Genomic DNA, 23,957 nt, shown 5'->3' with positions numbered 1-23,957 from the left:
GCAGCCTCGACTTGCAGGGCTGGTGATCCTTCTGCCTCAGCCTTTCAAGTAGATGGAACCACAGGCTTGTGCCACCACCATGCCCAGCTGACTTTTGGATTTATTGTAAACACAAGGTCTTGCCATGTTGCTCAGGCTGGTCTTGAATCCCTGAGATCAGGTAATCCTCTTATCTCTGCCCCCAAAGTGCTGGGATTACAGGTGTCAGCCATTGTGTTCAGTTTACTTCCTTTGCTTTAAAGGAAACAATTTGACAGTGATTAAAAAAAAAAAACCTAAATTTTTCTTGAATTCTGGGATGCTATAGATACAAGTATTTTTAGCTTCTTTGTATGTGTCACAGCATGATTTTTCAAAATGCTAGGTTGAAAGCAGTATGTGATTGTTAACTTTTTTTATTTTTTTGGAGATAATGTCTTGCTACGTTGTCCCAGCTGGTCTCAAACTCCTGGATTCAGGCATTTCTCCCACCCGGTCGTTACTTTTTTAAAGAGAAAACACTATTGTTCCTTTATGTAGGGAGAAAAGTGAAGTAACCATTTTAAAAATGGATTTCAACATGAGTTCAAGTAGGGAGATAGCCAATAAATTGGAAATTCTGTTGAAAGACCACTACATTTGGCAATCATTTCCATTGAGTTTGTATAATTTAATTACATATTTGAATTCTCATATAGTAAACTCCTATGACATCCTAAAATGTTGAAACAATGAAAATTATATGAATTCTCATTGAAATTTTCTCTGTTCTGTGAGAAGATTATTGGGAAAAATTGTGAAACGTACATAACCTATTAGCAACTAATTATACATATTAGTTTGAAAAATAACTAGTTCCTTTTGGTCACAGATGAAGTCAAACATAAATGTTTAAAAAACTTAGTACTTTAATGTTTGCCTCTGAGGAACTGTCTGTAGAACAAATTATTTTTCTTTAATGTCATTTGTTTTTTCTAATCCATACTTGCTTGCCTAATTTTAGTGGGTTGTCATTGAAGTAGTGTCCAGAGTTAGAAGTATAGTGTAGGACTTTTCCTCTGGGAATTGAGTCCTTGACTTCATTTTTATTAGTACTTGATTATAGCTTGCAGACATAATTTTAAAAATCAGATTGTCTTAATACATACACCATTTCTAATACGTAATTGGTTGTGAAATCTAGAGGTAGGTACATCTTATATGGGACTCTAGTGAACAATAGATAATGGAATTCTTGCATTATTCTTTGCTAAAGGTTTGTAATTAGGGCTTATGAAAGAAAGATGTTAGTATTTTTGTTTCTGTGGAATTTTCCCCATTTCTCATTATAATATGGTCATGTGGGCATTTTTTTGGTCCAGCACTTATTTACTCCTGTTGCAGGACTCTCCTTTTGGTATCATTAGCATTTAGTATACTTACTTTGTAGCACCTAATATGCTCTGTACAGGGTAGTATGAATATATTTGCTAAATAAATTTTTTCTGTCCCTTGTATTAGTGAAGTTGCACTATTGTTCATTATATTGCTTGTTTTTACTTTGGTGTTTGCTTCTGAAGTACCATGAATCGGATTGTTCTAACCTAGCTCTTTATTAATTCTAGGACTATGAATTTATTGTTTCTTGAGACTTGATTTATTATCTTTACCAATAAAATAGAATAAAATAAATTAATTAATTAAATAGAATAAAATAAAAGTATTTGTTCTCCCTACTTGAGAGATATGCAGTTCAAAAAAGTTAATAGAGTGGGAATGTTTCTCTAAACTTTTATGTGATGTCATTATTACCTAAGAAATTTTCAAGCTTTTCTCAGTGTAGATTGTTATTCTTCGATCTCTGTAGTTTTCTGCTAAAGTCTCCAAAGGATTTTCAGATTAAGTTTTAGTAGCTTTCCAAAGTCCAGAAATCAATTTTTTCTTCCAGGTGCAGTCTTTTTTTTTTTCACTTCAGTTCTTCATACTTTTTTTTGACTACCTATGGAATGTTTTATTAACTTAAATGATTATGAATACATAGGTGAATAATGTATTTTCTTCACATATTAGGGTATAATTTTCAAACAAAAATTTAGAGAGCTTCTAAAACTGATCAGGTCTCCAAGTTTTTAGTCATGTCACTGCAGCCTGCTGAAATATTGGAGTGAAAATTAGTGACTTAATACCTTTAATATATGAGCTAAGAAGGTAAGCTTCTTCGTGTTTTTTTTTTTTTGTTTTTTTTTGAGTTGGAGTCTCACTCTGTCGCCCAGGCTGGAGTGCAGTGACCGCTCCCGGCCACCGCAGCTTTGACCTGCCGGGCTCCGGCGATCCTTCCGCCTCAGCCTTCCTAGCCGGAATTACAGGCATGTGCTACCACGCCCGGCTGATTTTTTGATTTATTGTAGAGATGCGGTCTTGCCTGCCCAGGCGGGTCTCGAACCCGCGGGCTCAGGCAATCCACTCACCTCAGCCTCCCAAAGGCCCGGAGTTACGGGCTGAGCCACCGAGCCCAGCTTCTTCGTGTTTTTAAATGTGCTTTAATGGTCTAGAAATACAGCAGCTGGAAATAATGTTAAGTATTTATGTTGGGATTTTATAAATAGAACAAACATCTTAATTCAGACTCCAAGGACTTGAAATCCATAATAATCATCAACAAAGCTGATACCTTTAAACAATATATAGGGGAAAAAAATTGTTCTCCAATCCAGTGGTTTTTAAGCCTAGCTGTGCATTGAAATCATCTGGAGAAGTTAAATAACAACTTAAAGAGTAGATTTTCTGGTTTCCTCCCAGACCTTCTGAATCAAAATCTCTAGGATCAGTGTTTGAGAATCTACGTTTAAAGCTTCCCTAGGTGATTATTTTGCAGTCAGCCTTGAGGAATCATTGATGTAAATTAGTGATCTGTAGTCCTGACAGCACATTAGAATTAAATGAGAAGCTAGAAATAGTAATAAAAATACTGGATTACTGAGCTTAACTAATATTTAAAAACAAAAACATTATCTAGTGGGAGACTCCAGCACCTGTGTTTTTTAAAAGGTGATTCTAGTACAAAACTTTTTTTGCTTGATTTTTCAATTAAATCATGCACTGTGCTTGGCTTATCAGTTATAAGAAATAATAAAGTTGTCCCCTTTTTCCTTTACTCAATTTCTTCCATTAGTAATGTCTTGGACAACCATAGTAAAATACAGCAACCAGGATATTGACATCAATACATTCAAGATTTAGAACATTTCCATCACAAGAATCCCTCAAGTTGCTCTTTATTAGTACCCTCTTCCCTGCTACCTCCCTCTTAATTCCTGGCAATCACTCCTCTGTTCTCCATTTCCGTTTTCTTTTCTTTTCTTTTTTTTTTTGTCATTTCAAGAATATACAAAGCACTTTTAAAAGTAATGTTCAACTTTCTAAAGAGGCAACTATATATGCTGTGTGTCATGATTAAGATATAATTAACTGCAACATAACTAATAAGTAGTACAGCTATCCAAAGAAAAAAACATTATAAATGTTGATGAGCTCCTTTTCTAGCCAAATACCGGGTAGAAAGTAGTGAGCACTCCATCCAAAGAAAGAAACTGATATTTTTTAGTTCACAAATAAATATAAAATTAAAAATTAATGATAGGTATTTTGAAGAACAATGCAGAGTGATTAGAGAGAGTGATATAGACATATTTTGTATATTAAAAACCAGAGAAGTAATATAGATAAAAGATTCAGTGAAGCCTGATAACTTTCTAAAGCCCCAAACTAAATTTTTTTTTTCTGCTGAATACTAACAATGGCAAATTGCATTCACTAGTTTATGCTTGCCTATCTCTGCCTCTAGTTTGTTTAAAGTTATTTAATATTCTATCTTTTTTGAGGGGAAGGGGAAGGATAAGTCTCTTGCCTCTTCGTCTTCCTCCAAAGGACACATTTCTAATGCTGACTAAAATAGTATTAGAAAGCCCATCGTTGTTTATTTAACAACTCTTTTCATTTGCAAGTTGGAACATACTTTGTTAATAAATTTCCTGACTAAGTGGCTATAAGCACATGTGATAGTCATATCGCTATAAAAATGAATATTAAGAATGTTTTTCAGTTTATATACAACTGTATAGATTTATAGGATAAGTTACAAATCTGTTTACCATAAAGTATGCAACATCTGTCAAAAAAGATTACTATGGTGGGGTTTAATTTAGTATAGCTGAATAGCTTATCTGATATGGTATGTGTCTGAAATTTAAAAGCTGTTCTAAAATGATTCTTGGACCAGTTTTCAATTGTAGATAAAAACAAAGTATGGAAGTAATATTTTGAATGTGTATGATAAACATGTTGGCGCATACATTAATATAATTTCCCTATGGGGTTTACTGTTGGCTTTTCACAAAAGAAGGTATTTGCCAATTACTCTTGCATTTCATTAAGCTTTGAAACCATTCTACTTTGCTTATTTTATTAAGTAATATTTTATGTCTTAATATTTTTAAAAATTCTTATTACCACATAACACTATTATATTTAGAATTATACTTAGTGTTAGTAGAGAGAACTAGAAAGGTGTGTTTCCAAATGGGGGTAAATAGTTTCAAAGGCTATTATTGCACTTCTGCATTAACTATAAGATTATGTTAACAATGAATTTATTAGGAGATGTTGGAAAATTTGAGAATTTTCAGTTGTCACATGCAGCATTTAGAATTTCTTAATTTTCTTCTGTTTTCTTTCTCTTCTTGCCTTCCAGTTTTACAGGTGAACACAATTTTCACTTAACACTTTAATTAATTGTCTTAGCATACTCTTAGAAAAGATTTGTAGTACTTATCTTTGCATATACTATAATTGGCCAACTGTCCTCAGTGAAAACCAGACCCAGAAGTTCCTGTATGTTAATACTTAAGTCTCCATTATTTGAAATAAATTGTGCTTCTCAAATAAAATTTGGAAACCAAGTTGATTCAAGAGGTAATTAATAATATGTGAAATGTGGGATCCCAAATCTTTATTCTCAAATGTTTGTTTGTCTTAATGAAAGGTAGGGGAGGATGGCAGCTATGGAAGGATTCAGATAAGGGAGACCATCTGAAAGATTGGACATTGAAAACCTGATAGAAAATCAGCCTATAGTTGATAAAATCTAATCTGTTTCCTAAATTTAGATTTATATATCTTAAGTCTTAGATAGGACCACTGCTATTATTTACAGCCTGGAAACAAAAGTGACTGATTTTGTACTGAAAGCATGAACATGTTTAGTAAAAGAAATTGAACTGATTATGAGATACTTATTTTTTCTGTCTTTCTCCGAAATAGCACTTAAGTATTGTGTGTATATCTTATTTAATGTATTCAGTATCATGTTTTGTATAAGTTGATCAGGAGAGCTAGTGAAGTTAATTAAGTTATGTGTGAAGGATTTATAAAATATATTTAAGCTGCCTATAGATAGGTTGAGATTTTTAGTGTAACCTAAGTAATCTAGAGATTATTTTTGTGTTTAAAATCTGAATTGAATTAGACATTTTTCTCAAAAGATCTACATTTTGATGCATTTTGTCTTTTAGTTTATTGTTAAATTTGACTACTTTCCATAATATGAGGTAAGCATGTTCTAGGATCGCTTAAGCCAACTTTTTCTTTTTAAAGCTTTGATAGTAGGATATTACTTAAAAAGAAAAAACAAATTTTTTTTGAGTCAGAGTCTCATTCTATCGCCCAGGCTAGAGTGCAGTGGCATGCTCACAGCTTACCAGATTCAACCTGCTGGGCTCAGGTGATCCTTCTGCTTCAGCCTCCCAAGTAACTGGAACTACTGGCATGCGCCACCATGCCCAGCTAATTTTTTGATTGATTGTAGAGATGAGGTCTCACCAAATTGCATTCTAGTCTGGAACCCCTGGGCTCAGACAGTCCTTTTGCCTCTGCCTCCCAAAGTGCTGGGATTGCAGATCTGAGCCACCATGCCTGGCCAGATGTTACATTTTTATTTTTAAATCTATACTATTTTGCATCAAGTTAGTAGAATGGAGAATTGTAGACTTTGAGGGTTTCTTTCTGTTAAGCATTTAGTTTCTTATACTATGTGTATTTTCATGTTACTTAAAAGAGACTAGACTATTGTCACATACTTTAATTCATCAGAGTGATTGTTAACTTGGATAAACTTAGGTGTCATCAGTAATTTACTAATACTTCTTGTACCTTATTTCAGGTTTTTCTTTGACTTGATTTACTAAATAAAGGAGCAACAAGCACAGTGCAAATAATATACCCCCAAAGTGGGATTGTGACTCAGAGCTCACAGGCATTGATGGGTTTTGATGCATGCTGCTCAGTTGCTCTAACAATGTTGGAATATGAGACTCAGAATTTGCATGTAAAGCAAACATCTAGTTAGAATTATCAGATAGGATGGAATGTTCTTTCTTTTGTCTTAAAATCTGAGATTAAATAGCATTTCCTTAGGTAAGCTGTTCCCAAACCCTCAGACTAGAACTGGCAAACTCCTTTGTGTCTCACGTAGCACCTTCCACTTAGATTATATATTTTGAACATTGGGTAATTATCCCTAACACCTACCCTCTTGACTTAAACTCTGTAAAGACTGACAACAGATGATATTTTGTCAGCAACACAGTTTATATTTTATTGAGTGAATGACAAGGAAGTAAGAAGGATTGGTTTGATTTGGCTGGTATATGGTATTTTGAGAGAGAATATTGGGAGCTTAGAAAATTAGATTGTAGCTAAATTGTGGAGAGCCCTGAATGAATAATTTAGAACTTTTAAATTTTATTCTTTTGTTTATATGGGTTCTCTTAAAGGTTTGAAAGGAATTGGGGAATCCCTGAGGGCGTACATTCCAAGACCCCCAAAAGGATGATTGAAACCTCAGATAGTACCAAAGACAATATTTACTGTGACAAAGTTTAATTTATAAATTAGGTATGGTAAATGATTAACAACTATTAATAAACAGAAGAATTACAACACTATGCAAGCATCACACTACTCTTGCACTTTGAGGTAAAATAAAGGTTTATTGAACACAAGCACAGTGATGTCAGAGCAGTCTCATAACTGTGATGGCTACAAAGTAACTGACAGGCGGATAGTGTATACAGCAATAGACTGGACAAAGGGATGATTCAAGTACTGTCTGGACAGAGTAGGACAGTATGAGATTTCATCATCATGTTAGTACAAATGGCACACAGTTATAATTCTTTGCATTTGGATGTCTCCTCTTGGGGCACACATAAGTCTAGCAAACTATTCAGATGTCCCTTCTCAGAAGACACAGATTGCTGGTGATTATATAGGACAAACTTATGCGAGTGCAAATTTTTCAAAAATGTATGTTTCCTTGAAGTTTTCCACTCAAATTGCACGAAAAAGCAAATAGAGATGGATATGATTTTATGGATATGATTTCAGGAATCATGAGTGCATCCTTCCACAACTTCTTCAAACAACAGACTGGATAACAAATTACATATTACAAATGTGGGAGGAAGAAAACAAGATTGCATGGTCTGCTTAAATAGTAAAACACCAGATGGGAGATGTCAAACAAATTGCTATTGCACAGCATGTATCAATGAACCTACAGAGTGTGTCAGTGACTGTTGCACAAAGTTGCCACACATCAGAAAAATATGATTAAAAATTTTGATTTTTTTTGTCATAAAGAAGTTTCACAATGTCTAAATTTCCATTATAAGCCAAATATCATTACAATGAAATAATTGGTTTCAATGCTATTCTATTTAACATGAAGTGATTCATTTTTCACTATTTTGTAAAAAAGTACAGTCTAGTTGCTGGTAGGTGATCTGGAGATGTTCCTGAGTGCAAAGAGTTAAAACAAATTATTTCTGGAATTTTCCATATGATATTTTCAGGTCAAGGTTGACTTCTGGTAACTGAAACCACCAAAAGTGGAATCATAGATAAGTGGTGCCTATTGTAGTTGTATTGTAGAACTAACCTGGCAACTCTGTAAAACAGATTAAGGAGATATGAGGCAAATTAATTAGAAAGCATTTAGGAAATAGTACTGGAGCCTGAACTAGGGTAATGACTAGAATGGGGCATCGTGCTGCTGATCTCTGGATATATGGGAGGGTATGGTGTGTGCACTTCCCCTACATGTATATGGTCTACTGTGGAAACAGCTGTTCAGTAAAACAGCTACAGATCATGGGGGCTCTGTTTTAACTGAGACCTGTGTAACAAGCAGGTGAGTGAAGAAAAGGCTAAGAGGACCCTTCTAAGCAGAGGACACAGCATTCACAAAGGCCCTTAAGTGTTAAGAACATTGCAGTTTGATGAACAGAGAGGGTTAGTATGGCTGCTGGAGAGGAGAGTCTTTCAAGGTGAAAGTAGATGGGTCAGGACCTTAGATGAGAAGCAGTGATGAAAGAAGTAATTGACAGGACTTCTCAATTGGGATAGGTAACAAGGCAGAATCAGATAAGCTAGGTTTCAAAATTGGGTGTGTCACCATCATCATTTAGCTACTTAACAGCCTTCATAATCACAAATATGATACCAACTATATATCGTTGCTATCTGGAAATCAATTCTCCTTTTTGAAAGCAGAATATAGAGACCTGGAAGATTAGGATTATCATGTATTTTACACAAAGTTTCATTTATGCTAATCAGTAAAATGGTATGTTTTAGAAAATCTGTTTTTTAACTTTAGATTAGCAGCTTCAGGTGAAAGTATCAGACATTCGCTTCCTTTGTTAGTGCAGATAAGATGAAATTTACATATTTCTAAAATAAGTCAAACACCAGCAAGAAACACAAAGAGTTTACTGGGAAGCCACAGGAAACACCAGTTAAAGGAATTTATTCCCTCCAAAAATTGCCGTCTTGTTTAAGTAAAATAGCACACTTCCTTATATTTGTGGCTTTTAAAATATAGGGTTTAGTTAGGTGGGGAACAGTGATAAACAGAATAAAATCTGTCTGTGTGAAGTAACAGTCATGAATTAATTGTTTCTCTTGTTAGCTGTGAATTTGTGGTTACAGAAAAATTGGTTTTAAAGCACAAAGAACAAAATGTTGTCACATAAATTCAGAGAATTTTATGGTTTAGTTGTCTGTGTTCCATATTCATCATGTTTTTAACTCCAAGCTTAGCCTCTCTTGAGGATAAATTTAAATTGTGTGTTCATAGATTTGGTTTTGGGCTATTTTATTGGTAGCTGGCCTAATTTTTACATTTTGAACAAAATTCTATCAAATCCTTGTCAGGAAACATGTAAAATAAGAATAGCACAGATATATTTTCATAAGAGTATTTTAATATAAACTGGCTACATTTGGCTTGGGAGATCTGGAACTACATAATTAATTATACAGTTACTATGGCTTGAAGATAGATATTTTAAAGTTAAGATTGCTGTCAGATCAGGAATTTTAGGTTATAGTATTCCAGGGATTTATTTTGTTGATGATATTCAAGTCATTTTCATAAAACCAGCGACTACATTAAAGAGCTGGACATGTGTGGCATCTTCAGTGGAAGTAAAGCATAGTTAATATTTGTGCATAAACACCCATATATGCACACATGTACTATATGCCCTTAAATATTATACATGCATAAATAGATACTCCTCCACCAGCTGACTTACTGGCTTACCTGCTTGCCAAGACTGGTGCTTTTTAGTCCTGATAAATTAAGTACTGCTGTGGTCCTCTTCAACCTAATCATAAATTGGAAAAATATAAACTGCAGATTGATTGATGTAAAAAAGTATTTTAGATCAGGGTCTTCATGGTCTGGGCCTGTCTCTCTTCTCTGAAATTCAGTGGCTATCTAGGTTATGTAGTATCCAGCTCTAGGGAATGACCCAGAGTTAACAGCACAAGCACACACAGCACCCCAAGTTTGGCTTATGTTTTTTAGTAGATTATACTTACTAATGATGCTCCTTGTAGTAGGTTTACTTTGTATAATTATTATATAGTTGTCTCTTGGCATCATTGAGGGATTGGTTTCTAGGATCCACCCTGGATACCAAAAGCTGTAGATGTTTAGGTTATTTTTTATTTCTATTATTTTTGTGTTTTCTCCAAATATTTTCCATCTGTGGTTGGTTGACTCCACAGATGCAGAACTTGTGGATGTGGAGGACTGACAATACATCATAAAACCTTTTTCTCCCTTAAATCATGACTTGTTGAGCACCTGCTAAGTGGAAAGCACTGTTCTAGAAGCTGGAAGATTTTTGTAAATGTAGAATATGGTACCCTCTCCTCAAGGATCTTACAGTCCTGTTGGTGAAATGGGATAAGTCCCACATAGTACAAGACAGCAGGCACAAACATGAACAACACAGATGGAGAGAGGGTGACCCAGAAATATTCAGAAGTCTCTGTCCAGAGTGCAGGTTGAACATTATGTGCGTAAATCTAAATTTTTATTCCCTGTTAGTTAACATTGCTTTTTTTTTTATTTTATTTTATTTACTCTTTTCATTAGCATGTTGGCAGATAAACTGAACATGACTCCAGAAGAAGCTGAAAGGTGGATTGTGAATTTGATTAGAAATGCAAGACTGGATGCCAAGATTGATTCTAAATTAGTGAGTATCATGTTAGTTGCACTACATACTAGATATCAGTTGCGGATTATGCTTTTTTGGGAAATTTTAATTAGGACATTTTATCATATTCTGTTAAGAATTTATTTTGTTTTTGCCGGGTGTGGTGGCTTACACCTCCAATCCCAGCACTTTCATGGGCCAAGGCAGGAGGCTTGAGTGAGCCTAGGAGTTCGAGACCAGCTGAGTGAGCCTAGGAGTTCGAGACCAGCACCTGGGCAACAAAGTAAGACCTCGTCTCTGTAAAAAATTATTACAAATTAGCCAATCTTGGTGGAGTGTACCTGTGCTACTCAGGAGGCTGAAGCAGAAGGATCATCTGAGTCAGGAGGTCGAGGTTATGGTGAGCTGTAATAGTACCACCACACTCTAGTCTGGGCAACAGAGTGAGAGCTTGACTCAAAAAAAAAAAACACCAAGTACTTTATTTTGTCTTAATGTATAATAGTCATTTGAAGGCAACAGCAACCTATTTTTTTTTCTTGCTGGATAAATACTGTTATCTTTATAAAATGTATAAAAATATGTGCAAAGGTCATGTAGTATTGTTATGTTGTGCTCATTACTTATCTGAGAAATTAAGTCATTCACATTACAGAAGCAGTTTGTGTCTGTTTCATTTTAGGGTCATGTGGTTATGGGTAACAATGCAGTCTCACCCTATCAGCAAGTGATTGAAAAGACCAAAAGCCTTTCTTTTAGAAGCCAGATGTTGGCCATGAATATTGAGAAGAAACTTAATCAGAATAGCAGGTCAGAGGTAAGAACCACACTTTTCCAATACTGTCTGAGATTTAGCAACAAGATAACATAATGGTTACACTGAATTTTTAGAACATATCAATATCAGTTGTATGTGATTTTTGTATTTCTATTTAAAGGCATAAACATTTTGTTTAAGAAATTACTAAACAGAAATAAATTTTTTCTTAAGTGTATTATATGCATTAAACATGGAAACTGTGTTCCGGGTTTGTGATAACTAGTTTTCTTTTCCTTTTACTCTTCCTGTGTGATTTCATTAACTCATTTCCTCAGGGTTTTCAACACATCATTTTGATTCTGACAGATGATAACTTACATGTGTAGCCCTCTTTCTTTTAAGTGTTTGAAATGTGTGTTATTTCTAAATCTAAAGAAACAGTTTTGTAAAAATGTTGATCTTATTATATCTATTAGTGCTGATCTTATACAAATATCATTTTATCTTTCATCTGATGTCCATATCAAAAATTAATCTCCCCTCGGTGGAGATCCTACATATTAGATGTTGCGGGAACTTGGATGGCCTTATAATTTTGGAATTCTAAACCATCTTTAATGCTGTTTAGACATTATAATTTTGCGTAACTGGAGGGTAGGAAGTCATTAGAAAGCAGTTGTGGGACATGCAAGGACCCCATTTGATTCAAGTTTTAGGAACAGATTTGTGTCCTTAGACTAGTTTTTTAGTTTCAAAAGAGAAGGATGCATTAGAATTGGAATTGCATATTCCAAATAAGTTTAGAATAGCTGAGCCTGGAAAATTACTCTTATGTTTTCTTCTGTATGCTTCAGGATCAATTTGTATTGTTTATTTTTCCACTGTTGGTGATGTTGTCATTGTTATACTTTATAATTGGCCAAAAACTATATCAGATACTATTTTGATGTGTTTGTTTTATTCTGAGTGAAACATCTGACATTTAGTAATTGCAGAATTTAAGATCTTAGAATGGTTTGGCAAGAGTAGTGCTAAAGTAAATGCTGTATCACTTTTTTCTGTTGGCGTTTTCAGAAAGTATTTTCTTTTGACTTAGTCTGTTTCTTTGAATATTTTAGGCTCCTAACTGGGCAACTCAAGACTCTGGCTTCTACTGAAGAATGTAAAGAAAAGATGAAGAAACTATAGAAGAAAATGAAATAATAAAACTATTATATAAAGGTTAACAAATTTTAGAAACAGCATATTGAATATAAATTTTGGAGAGTTTGAATAAAATTGGCTGTGGTCCATTTTATCTTGCTGTGAATTTTCTTGTATTTGCAGGTTTGTGTGTTTTACTTTTTTATTTTAAAATAATTATACATTGAGAGGAAGTTGCAAAAATAGTACAGAGAGGCTGAATCCAGTTTCCCCCAACTTTTCATCCTATGTTACCACAGTATAATATCAAAACCAGAATACTGACATTGGTTCAATATTGTGAGTTGCTTTGTGCCTTTTTATCATGCGTAGGTTTGTGTAACCTCGCTATAGTCAAGTTACAGAGCTGTCATCACCATGGCGATCTCCCTCGTGCTACCCTTTTGTATCCACACCTACCCCACCAGTTCTAACCCCTGGCGATCACCAGTCTGTTCTTCATCTCTATAATTGTGACATTATAAGAATGTTATATAAATGGAATTACCTGTACATAATATGTAGCCTTTTGAAATTAGCTTTCTTTATTCATCACGATGCCCTTGAGATGCATCACAGCTGTCGATATATTAGTAGTATGTTCCTTTTTATTGCTGAGTAGTATTCTGTGGTATTGATGTACCATGTGGTTTAACCATATACCTAGTGAGGGATATTTTGATTGTTTCCAGTTTGTTTCCAGTTTGGGGCTATTTCATATAAAGCTGTTGTTCTTTAGTGTCTTGGTTAAAGTGGCTTCATAGTCACTCACTCTACAGTTACAGAGATTAATAGGAATATAAATTGAGTTTTATAAGTGCTTTCCTAAATTTTGCCTGCACACACATACTGTTTACTAGATACCCAAGGTGTATAAGAGGCATAAAGCCCTCACTGGGTCTGTTTTACCCAGAAATGGCTTGGTTTTTCACTTTGGTTGTTGAACTAAAATCCAGTCAGATAACAGAAATTTCTGTTCTGCTCTCAAGGAATGGCACAAAGAAATGATACATGCATACTGTTCTTTTATTTGACATCTCTTCAGGCCACCCTTGGTGTTTAGTTAAGTTTACAGACTACAGTAGTTAAATTGCATCTGTCACTGAAAGTATAGAGACCTCCCAGTACTAAACTCAGCATAGGAGTCCACAAGCTTTCAGTAGAATGCTAGATGTTAACTATCTTGGATTTTGCAGGCCATATGTTTTCTGTTGCAACTATTCAACTCTGTCATGTAGCACAAAAGCAGCCTTTATATGTAAATGAGTGCTTGTGGCTGTGTTCCAATAAAACTATTTACAAAAGCAGACCAAGGTCCAGATTTCTCTCACCTGCTGTGGTTTCCAACCCCGGCCTTGGGGTATGGGTACTTGTAGCTGTAGTAGAAAGGTGCTGTTGCTAGTGGGGAAGATTATTAGGGTAAGCTCAGTGCTCATGTGTTCTTTATCTGTAACCAGTGTTGTAAAATATAGGGCAGGAAGAAATATAAGGAGGATTATTGGCAGTACAAAATACGGTCAAGGTTCATGGAGAAAGTACCAAAGGGTGACATCAGTAACAAGATAGAAGCAACTTCATGTGTAAGATCTAATTCTGTGAATTAAAAGTTACAGCCTAACAAACCGCCACAGTCACATAAAATTTCATACCTTACTTAGGCTATGTAGAATTGAGAAGGGTGTTAAGATCTCCATGTTTCCTCTTCACCAGTAGCCCAAAGGGCCAAAAGTTCTTACAGGTAGACATCATTAATACTTGCTGTTTAAGACTAGCTCAAACCAGCCACATTAATAGCAAACAAAAACTTCTAGTTGATTTCATAGTCTGGCAGTTAAAAACAGTTCTTAAATATGCCCTAGTAAAAACCCCAGGTAGGAAACAGAGGAAGCTAATAAACATTACCAATGTATCAGGCATTTTCTTGTCCATTTCTCTAAACAACCCTAAGCAACCTACAGAGAGGTTTGCCAGCACATCTACCTATTTGATTTTGTGAATGCCTCATTTAAGCCTGGAAATAGAGATTTAGGGTATATTGTTTGTGTTATTGTTGTGGAAGCATACTCAGAACTTACCTGAGATCATACATAGTAAAAGTGAAAGTAAGGAATGGAAAACAAGACTTAGTTATAAACTATCACTCTACTCCTTACATCACTCTTTGTTTAGTGATTCTGATTGAATTTGCAAAGGGTCAAAGGACAGATATGCAGGTTGTGAATGAGAGTCTTGATCCATCAAACTCTTCAGGTCTCTTGGCACCATTATCTTCCAGTAAAGCAGAAGATAATCTATTTTTTTCTTTGGATACTAGTGTGTCCCCACACCCGCCTCACCTCTCCAAAAGACTTACTGGAACATACAAAACTGAAGAGCATCTCTTTGATTTTTTTTCTACTTATACTCTGCTTCAAGATTATCTGTCATATGAATAATTTATGTTCATTTTTTCCACCACTTTGCTTTTCACACATTGTTGCCTGCCTTTTGAACTTGAGAGATGATGCCACTATGGATTGCTAGCATTAATTGGGAGAAAAGCAGCCTATATATCTAACGAATGGCCATTTTTGTACATTACCAACATTTGTTTATTGTTAAAATGCATTCTTCAAAGTTTGCATAAAAACTACTTGGTTCTGGGGTTAACCTTAAGTTTTAATAATAGGTAAACTGTTTCAGTAAGGTCATCTTATACTTTTTTTTTCTTTTTGTCATTTAATAAACAGTAACACCCTTGCATGCATCAGCAGCTTTTACAAAAAACACATCAAAGCACAGCTTTCGTGAAGCTTATATCAAAAAGATAGTTGCTTGTGTCCTTTACATTTTTTTCTATGCATTCACAAGACATGTACTTATGTTGGGTTTTGGGTTTGATTTTGGTTTTGAGTCCGAGTCTCACTCTCTTGCCCAGGCTGGAGTATAGTGGCAATCATGGCTCACTGCAGCTTCAACTCCTGGGCTCAAGCCATCCTCTCACATCAGCCTCCCGAGTAACTGGGACTACAGAGGTTCACCAGCACATTCAGCTATTTGATTTTGTGTAGGTCTTATGTTACCCAGGCTAGTCTCAAGCTCCTGGGCTCAAGTGATCCTCCCACTTTGGCCTCCCAAAGTACTGGGATTATAATAGGTGTGAGCCACTGTGCCCAGCCTGTGTTTATACTTTTTAAAATATGAACTGTTCAAGAAAATATATTTATATGGACACATATATGTAAATAACCAGTTTAAAGAAAAAAAAACCCAACATGTATTTACTCAAGATCTCCTACCTGTTTCTTGGCTTAAGAAAAGAATGGTCTTCATCTGAAGAGTCTGTGGGCTCCTCATGGATTGTATTTTCCTCCACCCCTGAGAAGTAAACACAATTTTCTTGTCAATAATTTATTTTTATTTATGGCTTTATCATATAGATGTGTGTGTGTGTATATATATATACATAATATGTATGTGTGTATATGCATGTATATATACATAATATGTGTATGTGTGTGTGTGTGTCTGTATATACACACACATAGTAGACCCTTGAAAAATGCAAGGAAGGGTTAAGGGTGCTGAACTGCAGAGTTGAAAATTTATGTATAAATTTGACTCCCCCCAAACTTAACTATTAATAGCCTACTGTCGACCAGAAGCTTACAGTAACAGTTGATTAACATTTTATGTCATATATGTTATGTACTGTATTCTTAACAAACTAGAGAAAAAATGTTTTTAAGGAAATCCTAAGGAAGAGAAAATAAATGTACTATTTATTAACTGGAAGTGGGTCATCAAAAAGGTCTCCTTGTTATCTTCACACTGAGTAGGCTAAGGAGGAAAAGGAGGGGTTGGTCTTGCTGTCTCAGTGGTTCAGTGGTGGAAGAGGTAGAAAAGGTGGAAGATGTGGAAAGGGAGACAGGCACACTCAGTGTAACTTAAAAACCATTGTGGCGGTTTCTCTTGCCCATGCCTGCTCTGACATGTCTCCCTTTTTCGTTTTCTTCTTCCCACTAATAAACTCTATTTTAAAACTTAAAAAGAGGCCAGTCATGGTGGCTCAAGCCTATGATCCCAGCACTTTGGGAGGCGGAGGTGAGAGGGTTGGGCAACATTGTGAGACCTCGTCTCTACGATAAATCAAAAAATTAGCTGGGTGTGGTGGTGCACACCTGTAGTTCCAGCTCCTTGGAAGGCTGAGGTGGAAGGATCACCTGAGCTCAGCAGGTTGAGGCTGCGGTGACCAGGAGCATGCCACTGCACTCCAGCCTAAGCGACAGAGTGAGACTCCAACGCCAAAAAAAAAAGGAAAGAAAAAAAGAAAAAACTTAAAAATAAAATTGTGATTTTGGTCTGTTTTGCTTTTTCATTTCTCTAAAAATATTTCTATAGGATGCTAATTCTGCCACTGTTTGCTTTAGTCTCAGTGCCTGTGTCATAGAAGGTCTATGCCATGAAAGAAGTCAAAAGCAAACTTGAATAGTCAGGGCCCTTCAGATTGTCTAGTGTTGATTTTTTTTTCTGGCACTGCTGCTTCCACGTATTCTTCCCATTGTCTGACACTGATTCGGAAACACTTATCTCCTTAAAGTCTTCTGATAATTCCTCTGGTATGGTGTCTATTAGCTCTTGAATTTCTCCAGGATTCAGATCTTGAAACCCTTAACACACACATACACCCCACCATTTTTTTTTTTTTTTTTTTTGCCATGTCCATAATCTCTTTCATGGTTTCCTTGTTGTAAATCCTGTGAAATCATGCACAACATCTGGACTCAGTTTTCTCCAGCAGGAATTTATTGCTTCCGGCTTGATGGCTTTCATGGCTTTTTCTATAACAATGATGGCATCTTCAATGGTATAATTCTTCCAGACTTTCATGATGTTCTCTCTACTGGGGTTCTCTTCCATAGCATTGACAATATTTTCCATGGAGTACTGCATGTAATGAGCCTTAAAGGTCTTAGAGGCTGAATCAGAGATGTGTCTGGCAAGTAGATCACTTAGACACCTTCAGTGTTGAACTCATGGAGTTCTGCTTGGCCAGGTTTTTATTTATTTTTATTTTTTTGAGTTGGGGATCTCACTTTGCTGTCCAGGCTGGAGGGCAGTGGCATGATCACCTCCTGGGCTCAGATGATCCTCCCGTCTCAGCCTTCCAAGCAACTGGGACTACAGGCGTGCATTACTATGCCTGGCTAGTTTTTAACATTTTTTTGTACAGACAAGGTCTCACTATATTGCCCAGGCTGTTCTTGAACTTCTGGGGTCAAGTGATCCTCCCTCCTCAACCTTTCAGAGTGTTCGGATTACAGGTGTGAGCGACCACACCTGGCCTGTCCAATATTTAAAACAAACAAACAACAAAAAAACCCCACAACTTGAAAAGGCAATCTCTTACTGGAAGGATACTTCCTGACTTCAGGGACAAAGCATTAATGGAACCAGTTCAGAAAAAGTGTTCAAGTTGTCCAAGCCATGTTGTACAACCAGAAGATGGGAAGCTGGTGTTTATCTTTTCCCTTCAAGACTTTGGGGTTAGCAGCTTTGTAGATAAGGACAGTCCTGATCATAAACCCAACTGCATTTGCACAAAACAGTAGAGTTAGCCTGTTCCTGGTGCTTGCTTCCGTTCCTTACTAATAAATGTCCTGCAGACCTCAATCTACAGATCAACTGATTCAACTTCTTGTAATGTCATGACGTTTTTCTGCTTCTTGGGAGCACTTCCAGTGTCACTAATGGCATTTCATATAGATGATCTCATGGTATTATTGGAGGTTTATACTATTGCACTAGCATAATGAAAAATACACAAGAACCATAAAAGATCACTTTGTACCACAATAGGCAATTTGCTGGAGAGATAAACTGCTCATGTGGAGATGATTAGTGTCACATGGCATTCGTTTCAAGCAGGTACTCAGATACTTATAACACTTAAACTCACTGCCATAGCACAGGAGAAGGTGGCTTTAAAATTATTACAGTAGCCCAGTATGTACGGTATGTACTACTGTTAATTTTATGCAGTCAGATATGATTTAACAGATCATCTTTACATTTGTTTACATTTATTTTGGCTGCCAGTGGCATCATGTACACTCTCTGTGTGTGTAAATTTTGATAAATCTTGACTTTACATTAGATCTGTGTATATTTTATGGTAGTAAATGACAAGATAGACTAGTATCTACATATATTTTGTGTATTCGTGACATAACTTTTTCTTATTTATTTATTTATTTCTATTTCTAGGCTACGTAGTTTGTGAGTATTTTCAAATTGTTTTGTTCAAGTGTCAAATGTTAAAATCTTCCAATAAGGTTTCAGTTAGTTGGTAGTTGGTTAATGACTGTTCTAGACTGTCATTTTCATTTGTTTATAGATAATATCTGTCTTGTTCACTACTAAATCCCCAATACGTGGCTCATATTAGACCTTCAGTAAATTATTGAGTAAATGAATCAATGAATGTTCAAAATGGCATAATGAAAAAATGTGGATTTGAAGGTAGAAGTTTTAAAAATAAATGTACCTGTCAGAAAACAACTTTTCTTTCTGTTATTATCAGGTGATTTTAACCAAAATCCTGTTTTTTTAATTCTCCAATTTCCTAATCTGTCTAATGTCAATATTTACTGCAATGTATACCTAGCTATTTGGAATTAAGCACCAGTAAATAAATAGATACACACACAAAAAAAGAGCGAAACATCACAGCCATTCTCTCCATGAGTTCACAGTTTAAGACTAGGACAGACACACAGATATAAAACAACAGGACGAGTACTGTCACAGGTGAAAACACTTAGACGTATGGAGTGCTGCAGTAAAATGCATTTTAAAAAATGGTTTAAGTCAGTTGAAGACTTGTATTTGCATCAAGATACTGCAATTTATAAAGAGTTTCATGAAAGTTATCTTTCTCTTGGTCTTGACTCTGTCTTGGTAGTGGTGGAATAAAAATGGAGAGAGGTAGATACACTAAGGATATCAGATGCTTTCCTTCCTTGAAACTTCCCAATTGCCAGGAAAACAACTGGCAGCATACAAAGCTATTGGACTTCCAAATCCACAATACTATGAAGACGTGTTATTTGTCAGTCTATGGTTGATCCCCAAATATGACCACGGTTTTGCTTTTCAGCTGGTGAATGTACGAACAAAACAAGTGATACAGGTATCCTCAAAAACCCTCAAGTACCTTGAAGAGGTCACTTGGAAAGTGAACATTTTTGGTTCTTGTGCCACCGTAAACACAGGAGCAATTGAGAGCCTAAATCGGGTTTGCCTCAGCAGCAAAGGCCAGTAGTGATATACTGAGCAGTAAAGCCCAGCAGTAAGAAAAGTAGTTAAGGTCAGGGCCAAACTATCTGCTAGAGTGAAATGTTTAAAGCTTCCAATGAGGCTTTAATTCGACTCTTAAAAAACAGCTTGCTGTTAAACTGTTTTGTGTGTTTCCCATGCATAATTTACTCCCATGCATTTTAAATTCTCTCAGTGATCAAGCAGTCCTCTGTAAAAGCGCTAGTTTCCTGGAGAGGTACCACAAACACTGTTATGTTTTGTTAATTTTTCATCTCATGTATTTAATAAACTGTTTGACTGTTAGAATCTGCACGAAATAACATTAATCTAAGGCATCTCCTATTTTGGTTCTAAAACTGTGACTCTTGTGCTGACTTCCATTTAGTCTGATAAGACAGGGAGAACAATGCCAGATTGATTCATTTTGTTTTGGAGTGTTGAGAAGACAATTGAGGGGTGATGGGAATGTTTTTTGAAGTTGATATTTTGAACTGGGAAACAGCTTAGACATTTCAGCATGATTCCAGGTAAATAAGCTAAGTATATGTCTGTGTGCATGTATGTGTACGTCTAATTGCTTAAAGGTATGCCTCTAAGATTCCACATTGATTGGTGCTTGAAGGCAGCAGTTTGAGGACAAGAGGCATGGCTTATGTGCAAAGTGATATGGAAAAAAAAAATAATTGGATCACAGAAAGACAGTCTTATTTAATCAGGATTTAAAATCTGGCAGCCCTCCTAGGAGAATATAACACTATCAGATTGCATTTATTTGCAGACTTTTTAAAAAAAAATTTTGCCTCTGTATTGCCTGTTAGGCACAGTAATTATGGTTTTGCTCATACTGTACTCCCCAGACAGTAGGCATTAAAACAGATACTTAGTAGATATTTACTTGTCACTGTCCATTCATTCAGGTAGACAGGTGATGTTTGAGAAGTATTAAAACAGCAGTCTGGCAGGAAGAACATGATTGCGATACCTACTGGTTTCCTCTGCTGATGGAGTATACAGCTTTTTGTTTCATTTTAGAGACAAATGGACTGCCTAGAAGGGAAACACATGATTAACTGTGCCTTTGTCAATTGGGCTAGTCACATCATAATTGTGGATCCACCTCTGCATAAGCTAGTTAGTGTCTCTCCAACTCCCAGCCACAGGTTTGCACCTTGAACCTTTGCCAGCTGTTTCCTAAGTGCATGCCATTGGATGTGAGGGAGACCTGAAAAAAGTACCGATGGATCAGCCTAAAATAATCACAACTTTTTATTTTATTTTACTTTATTTATTTTTACTTTTTATTCATTGTAGAGATGAAGTCTTGCCAAGTTGCTCAGGCTGGTCCTGAACAATCCACTCACCTCAACTTTCCAAAGTGCTGGAATTATAGGCTGAGCCACGGAGCCCGGCCCCATCACAGCTTTTTAAAACAAAACAAAACAGAAAGCATGAATCCTTTAATGGCAGATCAGAAGTTTTATCTTTGGGTATTCAAAGGACAATACATTTGTACCACATGTGCTGCTGTCAGAGTAAATGCTATATGATAGGAACAAAACTTAAGAATCTCTGACAAACTTGAATATTTGAACATGTGTTGCCTTTTTTACCTAAAAAAGATTAAATTTCTGCTGGTGAGTTAGTATCTAACCACCCCTAGAAAAATAGTGATTGGAATGTAATCCCATTGATTCAAAAATCGTCAAGGGTTCTATATAATAGGATACCTCATGCTTTAGCAGATGACATAGGCAATGTTCTTAGTTGTCTAGCTCCTTTGGTGCCTAGTTCTTTGAGCATTTGTAGAACTAAAATGAGATTTCGCTAACAATCAGTAATGTTTATTTGCTTTATATTTTCACTTTTACTTAACAGTCACCTATAATCATTTACATTATTTCAAGTGTTTGTTTTTTGTTTTTGTTTTTGTTTTTTGTTTTTTGTTTTTGAGTCAGGGTCTTTCTCTGTCTCCCAGTCTGGAGTGCAGTGGTACAATCATGGCTCACTGCAACCGCAACCTCCTTGGTTTAGATGATTCTTCCACCTCAAGCTCCTGAGTAGTTGTGACTACAAGCATGTGCCACTATACCTAGTTAATTTTTAGTTTTTTGTAGAGACAAGGTCTCGATATTTTGCCTAGGCAGATCTTGAACTTCCTGGGCTCTAGCAATTCTCTTGCCTCAGCTTCCCAAAGTATTGGGATTACAGGCCTAAGCTATTGTGCCCAGCCTCAATTGAGTCTTATTTTATTTTTTTGGTTTTTTGTTTTTTGGTTTTTTTGAGTTCTCGGTGGCTCAACCTGTAATCCCAGCACTTTGAGAGGCTGAGGCAAGTGGATTGCCTGAGCCCACGGGTTCGAGACCCGCCTGGGCAACTTGGAGAGACCTGTCTCTACAATAAATCAAAAACTAGTCGGGCGTGGTAGCGCACACCTGTAGTTCCAGCTACTCGGAAGGCTGAGGCGGAAGGATCGCCGGAGCCCAGCAGGTCGAGGCTGTGGTGGCCGGGAGCAGCCACTGCACTCCAGTCTGGGCGACAGAGTGAGACTCCAACTCAAAATAAATAAAGAAATAAAATAAATTTTAAAAAACCCACAACTTTGTAAATATGTTGGGCATTATTCTCAGGTTTCCCTGGTTGGTCATCTGGCAGCCTTTTCTTATCTGACCATTAGTGACTTAAGAACTCTGAGAAGAAGAGTTAACTATAAAGTGAAAAAAAAAAAAAATATATATATATATATAAAATTCACATACTAACAAAATTTTTAAAAATGAAATGCTGCCATCTCTTATTAGAAAACAGAGTGAAAACTTAGATATCGTTCTTCAAAGCTAAAAAATAATAATAACTTAAACAGTTTGTTTCCTTCTAGAGCATTTAACAAGAAGAAAGTAAAAGAACTCCTTTTGGCATCTCTGAATATTTGAATAGACAACAAGGAAGAACTGTTACTTTTTTTTTCAGCTAAATTATTCTAAGAACACTCTGCTCCAACATAGGAATGCTAGTGGAACAAGAGATGGTAACACAAGATGCACCGGGAGACTCGAGGTTTTGTGTGTTTGAAACTTATATTCTACTATAATGAGCAAATTGTAGAGAAGCGAAACTAATGTGTGTGTTTTAAAAAAATTTACCCAATGTTTTTTTGGTTCTGTCTTCTAGGAGTGAACAAACTCCTTTTGTTTTTTATTTGTTTGTTTATTTGTTTGTTTTAAAGGTTTCACTTTTAAATTTTACAAAACAATGTAAGACAAGAGAAAATAAGTTATACCATATTAAAACTTAAAAATTTTAAATTATGTGTATTTGTTCAAAATAGAAATGCCAAAGGCATACAGAGGTACAAAGTGGTATGCAGTGTTTTGTTTCCCTGCGTAGTTTATTTAATTGGTAGAACTTAAAAAAAATTTTCAACTTTTAATTTTACTATAAAAGTGAACTAAATACAATGATTACTATTAGCTGAATAGTAGACAAGTTCTCAATATTCAAAAGAATATAGATTCTTCTTGTAAACTTGCTTTTGATTTTAATTCAAGAATAATTATGCTGGGTATATGTATGACTGGACCAAAAAAAAAAAAAACACATGCGGTTGTGTATTTTGGCATACATTCTTCCAGATTTTTCAGTGATGCTCATGATAACCAACTAGGGAAATTTAGGTTGTAAGGCCTTTTTCTGTACCAGATTCCAATAATCATCCTAAGAAAAATTCCAACACCTGTTGGTTACTTTTGCTTGAAGACTGTATGTCCCTACTTGTTAATGTCTTTTAGTGGTAGAGAATAGGGACTTGTAATTCAGAAGAATAAACTGGAACCCAGTCAAATAATACCTGCATAATCTCATGCTCCTTTCCATCTCTATAACTGTTACTAAGAAAAGAGTTGACTAAGTAATAATAAAATGATAAAAATATAACATTTTTATAACAAGTAGACTTTTTTCTGTCATTCATGTTTATAGCTTTCTCCTGAGAGCAGAATTAAAATTATAAACCATAACTTTAACACCTATTATTACTACAAAGGATAAGAATGGGTATACACCACCCTCCCCCAAACACTCTTGTAGAAAAGTCTGGATTTTAGTATCAAACAGAGCTGTGAGTGTTATGCAATCAACAAAGCACTGTTGTGCAATAATTAAAGAATTTTTAAACTGAAGATTAAATTGGA

At 35.6% G+C, this 23,957-nt stretch overlaps 1 protein-coding gene across 1 annotated transcript in view; it reads left to right on the top strand.

The window, feature by feature from the left end:
* Positions 1 to 12,595, top strand: part of EIF3E (eukaryotic translation initiation factor 3 subunit E) — a 48,693-nt gene extending 36,098 nt beyond the window's left edge. The window contains exons 11-13 of the mRNA XM_008055361.2: positions 10,466 to 10,568; positions 11,212 to 11,346; positions 12,408 to 12,595. Of these exons, the coding sequence (XP_008053552.1) occupies positions 10,466 to 10,568; positions 11,212 to 11,346; positions 12,408 to 12,446 (277 nt within the window). The 3' untranslated portion in view covers positions 12,447 to 12,595. The remainder of the gene's footprint in view (positions 1 to 10,465; positions 10,569 to 11,211; positions 11,347 to 12,407) is intronic.
* Positions 12,596 to 23,957: the final 11,362 nt, after the last annotated feature.

Source organism: Carlito syrichta, unplaced genomic scaffold (genome assembly GCF_000164805.1).
Source record: "Carlito syrichta isolate Samal-C Ts95f unplaced genomic scaffold, Tarsius_syrichta-2.0.1 Scaffold301832, whole genome shotgun sequence".
In the NCBI taxonomy this organism is placed as follows: Eukaryota; Metazoa; Chordata; class Mammalia; order Primates; family Tarsiidae; genus Carlito; species Carlito syrichta.
The sequence above is the reverse complement of the archived record's forward strand: the minus strand, read 5'-3'. Positions and strand labels throughout refer to the sequence as shown.